At 50.3% G+C, this 9406-nt stretch overlaps 1 protein-coding gene across 2 annotated transcripts; it reads left to right on the top strand.

Annotated features, from left to right (window-relative positions):
* The first annotated feature begins 458 nt into the window (after positions 1-458).
* On the top strand, positions 459-9088 carry LOC102030606. Of its 2 annotated transcripts, XM_005376591.2 has the most exons (3): positions 459-1232; positions 3285-3321; positions 8821-9088. In XM_005376591.2, exons 1-3 carry the CDS (start codon positions 1214-1216, stop codon positions 9050-9052), a joined length of 288 nt encoding a protein of 95 aa, XP_005376648.2. In that variant the 5' UTR covers positions 459-1213; the 3' UTR covers positions 9053-9088. The 2 variants fall into 2 exon arrangements, 1 of the variants encoding a protein (XP_005376648.2); XR_001231746.1 differs by lacking the exons at positions 459-1232; positions 3285-3321 and adding an exon at positions 8560-8722.
* The last annotated feature ends 318 nt before the right edge of the window (positions 9089-9406 follow it).

Below are 9406 nucleotides of genomic sequence, written 5' to 3'. Positions count from 1 at the left end.
ATGGAATGGTTTCAGGGCTCCAGGAGGATCAAAGCCCTCATAGAATTTGAGATTCTCTCAGGGATAACACCAAGACCTTCTCTGGGTGGGCCATATTTATTTGGTTATCAGAAAAAGAGAGGGGAGTACTCAAGAAGGGCAGAATCACTCGAGAACTTCTCCAAGTAAGGTATTAAATTAATCCTTAATAAAGATTAAGTTAATCTACTCAGGGGTGAGATGCCTGAGGCTATAATCTTTATCCAGTTGAGATCTGATCCAGGTGTCTTTGGCTATGAGCTTGTCTTATCCTTTGAGGCTGTCCAGCTTTATCCGCCACTACGGGTTTTAGTAGCGATTAGTGACTCACAGAGGTTCACTTACTATGAGTCTGCCATTTTCAGACAAGAAGCCTAGGCCTTGGACAGATTCACAAGTGAACATGAAAAGCCAATTGATTAATTTAAGTCCTGCTCAGATCTGCTTCGTAGTGGTCTCCATCATTCATGTCTTTTGTCACCTTGGCAGGTTAGCAGGTAAGGAAGGTGACTTGAACACACTGGTAGCATGAAGGATTGGTGCTATAGCAACATCCAGGCAGAGCTCATAGCGCTGGGCGACTGTCCACCTTGACTTCTACTAGACTGTTCATGGACCAGCAGACCCAGGAGGAAAGGAGTGCATGAGACAGCTTCCAGATGCTCTGCAGGAAAGGCCACCTCCTGGAAGTGGCTCTTCTCTCCCTTCCCCATGCCCCACTTTCCTGAGATACTCCAGGGATTGTACCATTGACTATAGCTTCCTAGGCCAATCCTAATTCAGCCAGAACTCCTCAGAGTGCCCATAGCCCCTGCCCACAAAGACCTCCTTTCTAACACCCCAGTGCTGCTTTTGTCTCATTGGACAGCCAGGGCTAGGGGAAGTTTGCTGATACCCTGGGGTGGAGTGGTAGAGGCTGGCAGCACTGTGACCCAGGGGAGAGCCCCACCCATCATTAGGCTCCTCCTAGACAGGATCCCATGCTGGGGTTAACTCTCACAGGGGGTCACCCTTCTGAAATGGAAAATTATACTTCCATTTTCTTTCCCAAAGGGAAAAAGGAAGAAAGAAACAAAATCGAAATGACTTCTGACACCTCATATTCCAAAGCCGCAGCCATAAAAGGCCTCCCTGGCTTTGCCCCAGCCCAGACCCTCTCCCTTGAGAGAGCTCACAGCTGCAGGGCTAATGTCAGATGTGCCCCCTGGAACAAGGTAGGTGAAGTCAGAGGGCCTGGACCCACAGGAAAGCCAGCGAAGGGCTTCTTGCCAGACACACACCTGAGTGTCTTTTCTTGCTTCAGCCAGAGGCAGGATCATGAGGGATGGGTTTGTTTCCCCAGATAAGTTTGGATCCAAGAGATAAGAGAAAGCCTCTTCAGGGACTTCTCTGCAGTGGGTGATTTCTGTCAGCTCTAAATGACTCACCAGAGTAGAGTAAGGTCACACAGAGCAACCATGAGTCCTTTTTAATGGGTTCTATCAGGGTCCCTGAGCCGCAGGGTTGGTTTCTAGGAGTGAACACTGAATTCCTGGCCAGGTCTAAAGGCACAAAAGCCCAGCCCAGCTGTCCTGGGCCCAGCCTGTATCCCTACCTCAGGGAGAGGCTTTCTGCAAGCAGGGCCCAAAGGAGGATTTGGCAGGGGCAATGCATATCTATATACCAGGGAAAAGGAGTATCCTGAGAGGCCTAGACTACACTGTCAGACCAGTAGGTCCCCATTCACCAACTGCATGCAAAAGATAGGAAAGGCAGAGAGATGAGGAGTTGGAGTGATACTGACTTTGTGTCACCTGGTATTGGCTCTTGTCCCATGACCTTTGAGGACCACATTCCCATTAGTGGTCTATCAGTACTTGATTAGACCATGTATGCACGCTTCTCCTCATTTAGCAAACTAGGCAGTGTATGCTCAGGTACTTGCTGTGGCCAGGAGCTATCTATTCTGAGAAGTGGGGCGTGCCTTTGGGAGGCCCCGGGGAGACAAAAAAGGAGCTCAAGGAAGACAGGACAAAGGCCCACAGAACTCTGGCATGAAATGCAAATATGGGCGGGGGAGTGGAAGTGTTGGTGAGGCAGGCTCTTTCTCTCTGCTGCAGATGTCAGAGGAGAGAGGCGAAGGTCACTTTCCCCTGAGGGAAAAAAGCCTCAAAGAAGAGGCAACAACTAGGTCTTGAAATATGAGCAGTGTCTGAACACAGAGTTTGGGGTAGAAGATGTGTCCTTAGAGAAAACACTATGGGGAAAATCCTGGGGCCAGGAAAATGCATTACTTACCCAGCACTCAGCCCTTGGTTCCTATTGAATGGGCAGCAGATCCTGGACCACATGGGGTATGTGGATGTGGCACAGCATTTATGTCCCTCAAATCAATGCAGGAACAAAACTGAGCATTGGAAATGGCCTCCCAGGTGTGCCAATGAGATCCCAAAGGACAAATTCCTGGAGACAGAATTTGTTGTGGGACAAACGATGTGTACATTTCCCACTGTGGCAGACAATACCAGTTGCCTCCTCAGAGCCCCTTTGAGCTTTTTAGTGAGCCAGCCCTTGGCACTGTCCACCTTCTCCATCAGAATCTGTTTTCTGCCCAGTGATAAAGACAAGATGCTTGTGCCCTTCACCAGGGAACACACTGAGCACGGTCTGGCCCACAGGAAACACTTGGAAGATGCTCGCTGTTTTTATTCCGCCTTGGAGTCTCCAGCAGCTTTTCTGATGCCCAAAAGTGGGTGGGCTTCCCTCTCTTGGGTCTCACACCTCCAGAGATAGAATTACCACTCCTCTTCACACTGGGTGCTCCTGGGAGCGAGTGCTTGATTTCATCTCTTTTCTGCAGAAGTTGGTTTGGCTCCAGCCTCAAAGGAAGGTTCAGTAAGGGTTTGTTCTATGACTGTCAGATTCAAGGAAGGTGTAGGTTTAGGCTGTATTTCTTCCCTTCCCTTCTTATGAAGCAAGGCCAGTTGGCCTCAGATTACCAACAGACAACCAAAGCCCCATCCTGCAAGCTGGTATACTTTATCCCATCCATAGAAGGATGGGTATACTTATAGGAAAACAAAATGCAGAGAGAAGAGGTGGGATGTCCCACTCTCAGAGCAAATCTAGAGATAGAACCAATTGTCTCTAACCTAGCTTAGGTAGAATGAGTGTATCTATGGATACATGGCCATGATTAGCTAGATGTGGCCAAGGGGTCCCTAAGGAGATTGGGTTATTCAAGCTCAGAAAGCCACAGAGGTCTGTCTGTATTCCATTCTTCCCAGGTGTTAGACCATGGAGAGGACACCCACAGTCCTGCAGGTGAGCCTACACCACCCTACTCTGGGCCCAGCTGCTTTCACCAATGTCCCACTGCAGTGGCAGCATGTTACCAGCCCACCGCTGGTTGGATATGGGCAGGATGCCCACCTCCAGCTGAAGCTGCCCCAGCTCTCCCACCAGCACCTGTCCCTGGAGCCCTACCTAGAGTAGGGCAGCACTCAGTTGACCTTCTGTCTCAAGGCTGAGCCACAAGAGTGTATGGGTCAACGGGCTGCCACTGAGGTACCCAGAACAAGTACCTCTGAACACTGTCAGCAAAGTCTCCTTCTGTGATGTCCAAATGGTGGTCCATATGGAGGGAGGAACCTCCCTGGAGGCCTTTGTCTGCGGCTTCCATCTCAGTCCTCATCCCTGATTTACCAACCGAAGGCCGAGGAGAGTGATGAGTGGGCAGGCATCCTGCAGGAGCAGCCTCCTCCAGGTTCAGGGATGCTGACTCCCGCTCACTTGCATTTTCTCCATAGTCCTTCCCAGACTTGGAACGACCTTCTTCATCCAAGGCCTGGAGAAGGAACAGACGTACAGCTCTAGAGGGAGGCTCCAAACGCTGTACTCTGCTAGCTCTGGCACTGAGAGAAAGCCTTACTGAATTAGGGCTTGAAATATTTGAGCTACATCATGGGGGGCTGACACGAAAGCTTGACATTCAAGGCCTGCTGCCTGCCTGGCTCATAATGAACCAATTCTCCATCACCAAGCAGCCCCAGGGCTGGGGGAGTGCCCTCCATGGTTAGAGGTAATGAGAACTTCATATACATTTAAAGGCCCTGAGAGGTTCTGGGGAACCTCTCCCAGCATTACCCCACATTTCCCCCTCCTTTGACTAGGAGTTACTTTATGTTGTTCATTTCAAGGGCTGCCTAAGAGCCAGAGTTTGAGGTTGCAGGAGGAATGCATGGACACATGTAGCAATTACATTTGTGGTAGCTCAGGGTTACCTTCAGCTTTCAAATACCCACAGGCACTTGGGGCTTAGGGAAGTCTGTGTTTAATAAACTGCAAGTATTTCATTAAGCTGGCATACCCAATAGAGTTCCCTGATCCCCAGATGGGCCACATGCATGCCATGTTGTCACACAAAGGCAGCGGTGGGAAACCTAGAAGAGGTGTAAGAGGAAATTGGATAGGTAGGGCTCACATTTCTGGAAAGGACACAGGTCGAGCTCAGGGTTTCCAGGATGGGAGCTGGGAGCTGGGCCTGCTTGGAAATTAACTGTCACTGTCATCCTCTTCACCCTCTCACTCGCCCATTCTCTGCCTCTATTGGAGCAAAATCTTGGCTGCCCCAAGGGCAAGGTCTTCAGAGAAAAGATGTTCCCAGAGCAATGGGCTCTTTCAGGCTTATCCTATGAGGCATAGTGTAGTAGGCTGGGTTAGAATTCAGCCCAGCAATTACTACACTCAGGGTGGGGAGGGGGCCCACAAAAAGAGATTGCAAAAAGCCAAACAAGCAGGTCAATAGTGGGAGGGTTTTCTCAGTGAATAGGGGAAACATAAGATTACAGTGCCAGCAACCACTTACCATGCCATCCTGCCCAAGGAGAGCATGGCTTAGAAATAGTCCTCACCCATGTGATAGAAGGAGGAACTTACAAACTCATGGTCACCATGAACTCAGACCACCACCCCTCCCAACCCAAGGCACTGACGGTGTGATGCTGACACTTGATGACCCACACCTTGGGGACTGTAACCACCTCCAGGCACTTGCCATTCCCCACTGAAGAAGGGCTAGCCCACCCAAGTAGGGCTACAGGAGATTCAACTCTACTCCTCGACCCTGAGCCTTATCCCCATAGGGCAGACGGCACTGGGCAAGACTTAGCTGTGTTCTTACTTGGGAAGCCTCCCCACCAATAGGAAATAAGTCAAGTATACTCAGAAACAGCCACAAGGCAGAAGAGAGGAAGAGCTGCCAGGGAGGGGATGGCCAGTGCTGTGAGGGGGCCCCTTGGGATTCCCAAAGTGGTCCCCAGGCTGATAAAGTCTCTGCTTTGGGTGGCCTCAAGAAAGACAAGCATTCAGGAGCTAATGACTTAATTACAGTGGTACCTTCTCAGGAACTTAATTTGTTTTATGATTTTGAAGAAGATAGTTACTTTTGTGTTTGTCACCTGATGTGCAGTTTGCAAATGGAGGCAAAATTTTGCTGAATGCTTTTGTTTGAGAACCGAATTGTTTGCAGACAGAAGTGTTCGTGAACTGAGGTACAGTATTGGCTTACCATTGCGAATGATGCTATAGTCATTAGATTTTCTCTCCTCTGGCTGAGCTTAACAGTTCTATTGTTAGGTAGCTTTGTCTATTGACACTTACCAGGTGCTCAGCACTCTGCTAGGTGCTATATGCACAGCCTCATTTAAACCTCACTCCAGATAGTCAGTGATGTTAACCGTATTTTACAGGTGAGGAAACGGAGGCCCAGAAAGGTTAATTCTCTTGCCCCACACTATACCGTTCATGAGCTTTGTGATCTTGGGCAAGTAACAGCCTGTTTTGTCTCTATTTGTCCCTTTGGAAAATGGCTAAGACAACAGTGCCTACAAGGAAGAGCTGTTATGAGGGAATTAGGGGCAGCAAGTGCAAAATGCTTGGTGCAGTGCCTGGCATGTGGTAGGCACTCAGTAGGGTCAGCCACTGCCATGAAACCAGAGAGGGAACCTAATATGTACAGACCCAAGGACTCACCACCAACCAGAAGCTAAGGAAGACTTGAGCCTTGGCAAACTGGTCATAAAGCCCAAGGGCTCCTCTGACTAAGGGTTTTCCTGCAGCTGTGGACCTAGTGGACAGTTGGGAGGAGATTTTAAGGTGTTTGCATACCAAGAGGCCCAATGTCAGGGTCTGCAGAACAAGAGACACATGGCTGGGCCTGGCAAGGAAGAGGAGCCACATGCAGTTTGGCCCACTGTTGGAACTGCCTTTCCATCTCACATGCTTATTCTGAAGGCAGGAAGGACCCTCCCAGGCCAAAGTGGCTCCAAAACTGTATTATGAAACAGCCACCCACATGGAGAGCCTGAGACTGGAGCCATGCCTGGACACTGTCCCTGAGCAACAAAGGCTGAAGAGAGGGGGCTGATGGAAATGCCCAGGGTCCCAGGTGTGGCTCCCCGTCCTCTGGAGAACCTCCAGGACAAACTGCTGCACTGAGTGTCCCTCCCCAGGGCCTCAGCAAGGATTCTCTCCTGTCTGGGAAGGAGCAAACCCATCCCTGCTGAGGTTCTATGAGAGCAGCCCACTCCTCCATGGGAGACTCTGCACCTCGGGCCTTTGGGGTGAAGCATCAATGAGGATGAAGGACGGCAGGCCAGACACAGCGTGGAAGGGGATCAGGAAACATCTGGCTTATTGTTTCTACTGACTCACGAAATCTCCCTGGGAAACTCAGACTTTGCCTCATCCTGCCCATCCAAGGCTCTGCTCTGCTGGAGTAGAGGAAGATTTAAAGCAGTAGATCCCTAACACCCGCCCCACTTTCCCAACAGGTGGAATTTGCAGGTGGGCTTCAGGGACCTCATCTACATACCCGACACCACTTTCCTTGTTGTGTAGACACCCCCTCTGGGAAAGGTTCTCCCAGAATGTTCCTCTGCACTCTCTCAGCTTCACACATGGGGCAGCCCAAACGCTAAAGGGTATGCATGCATGTGAGCACAGAGATTCACAGACGCACTCAGCCACATAAGCCTTATGGTGGTTCCATGCTGAGGCTCAGTGGTTAGACCGTTGCCCACTTACTAGTTCTTGATCTCTGCCAAGTAACTGAATCTCCCTGTGCTATAGCTTTCTTTTAGAAAATAAGAATGCTAACAGTCTCTCCTTACCTTACAGTCCTTGTAGAGGTAGAACGAGGCACTACAGTAAAGCATCTAGTATAGTCTGTGGCACACAGAAGATGCTCAGCAGAGTCAGCTACCGCTGGCCAGTTCAGGGGAGTGAATTAAATGCAAGTGGACATGTGGGGTTGATTTACATGTGCGCACAAATACACATCTGCTCAGAAGAGCTGTATCACTTATAGTCAGGTAGACCCTGGACAGCTACAGTTCTCTGAGATAAAGTCTGGAAATGCAGAAGTCACTCCCTGGGCTGCCCTTTAAGGAACTTTAACCCACACATCCTCTGCTTTTCCAAGAATGTGAATATTACTAATTTGCCCGCAAGCAAGACACAGCATCGGCTTGAGGCTACGTGTCAGGGGAAGTGCATATGCTCCCCACCCACAGGCCCAGAGCAGGGTCACAGGCCAAAGACAGTGCCAGGAGGAAGTACGGTGGGCATGGTCATGCTGGCCTGGGGCAGCTTGGAGGAAGGAAGGAAGCCTGTGGCTGGCCAGGGCAATCCCATGGGGGATGTCTCACACCCAGGGAGACCTCAAGCTCTACCCAAACAAAGGCCCCAAATTATTGGATGTTGAGTTCCCAGTGGCCATCATGGAGCTGAGTAGAGGGCAGATGGACAGACAGGCAGCAGTTCCCTGGGGTGCAAGGCCTAGACCAGCCTTCTCATGCCAAGAACCACCCATCCTAAGCTGCAGTGGTAGAAAGACAGCCAGCCCACAACGAGAGAAGGTTGTAAAGCCTGGGTGAGCAGTGGCAAAGGGGCTGTCTCTGCCTCCTCTGGGCCACAGTGGGCTGCCCAGGGATTCAAGATGGGCAGAACAAGGTGATGCTTCATTCTCAATCTCACTCTCAACTCAAGTGAAACCTGGGGCTTGGGGTTAGGTGTGGTAACTGTAGAAAAAGACTAACAGGTTTGACAGGGTGCCTTATCATGAAGAGGGACAGACAACACTCAGCCAACACTAGTCCCCAACAGAGGCGCACAAGGATATGCATCCCCAGAAGGCCCTGGGAGAAGCTCTGCACAGTAACACTCAGGTATCCCGCTGGCTGGTGTCTTAGGACCTGCTCTGACTTTCTCCCGGCTCCCCTGTGCAGTGGAGCCAGCCTGCACAGACCCGCACCCCCACACACGCCAGCAATGCCCATCCTGCTGCACCAGTGCTCCACTCACTCACACCAGAGCTGCCTATTAAGAGATCCCCGGGGGCCCCAGGAGACCAGGAAGTCACTCTGTGGGAGGCACCTGCATCTTCAAAGAAAGGATTGGAGAAGGCAATGTTTAACATGAAGGAGTGGCTTCATGGTATAAAAGTGGCATCAAAGGTTTCCCAGCAGGTTACTGAGGAAATGATCACTTCATAAACATGTAAAGCAATACTCAGTCGCAGGTCAGTTCCCAGTCTCCACATGTCTAAAACGGAGAGCTGAGACAGGAACTGACAATAGATCTCCCTACAAGCAATCCACTGAGCAGCCAGGCTGCAGTCAGCAAGAGGTGTGCAAAAATAAGCACACCCCATGCCGAGAGGATGGTTCGTCACCCCAGCAACGGGCTGCGGCTGGGACACCTGCCTCCCACTCTTCTGCTGTGAGCTTCATGTTCAGCCTTACTCTCTTTCCTCTTCCTCAGCTTTCACCCATGGCATCCGAGGGCAGCTGATGTTGCCACAGCTTCTGAAGTCAGCCCTCCGTCCACCACGCCTTCCTACATCAGCTCCATCTGCGTTCTAGTCACTCAACCTACCCCAGACTTGCAAGGGAGGAGTCAGCAAGCCCAGAGCCTCAACTTTCAGGAGGAGATGCTGAATGTAATGAACTCGGTTTACATTTCAGGGCTGCAATTCCTCTTACCTTTCACGTGAACTCACAGGCGGATTAAACCGAAATAAAACCTACCATCGGACTTACATTCTCAGTTGATTGGAAACATACATTACCTCCCTGTGACCGGGCCGTGAGAAGGGAAGTTATTATCTTTCTTTAGAGTTTGTAAACTCTTTATGGCTGAGGCAGCTTTAATCCTGCTGGGGGAAAAATGATGCAGAATAAATTGCTCCCATTTACCTTTGTTTTCCAATCACACGCTCCAGTGGGAACAAAACATCCTAAGTGAGGGGCTGTGGAGAACAGGTGATCCTTGACAGAAGAGTTTAATTATTTTCTCCTTTAAGCACGTGAGCTGAAAGGGCTTTAAAGCATCATTTGGCAAGCAGGCG

This window comes from Chinchilla lanigera, unplaced genomic scaffold (genome assembly GCF_000276665.1).
Source record: "Chinchilla lanigera isolate Chin_1 unplaced genomic scaffold, ChiLan1.0 scaffold00007, whole genome shotgun sequence".
NCBI classification, from domain to species: Eukaryota; Metazoa; Chordata; class Mammalia; order Rodentia; family Chinchillidae; genus Chinchilla; species Chinchilla lanigera.
This window is presented reverse-complemented; position numbering and strand designations above follow the sequence as displayed.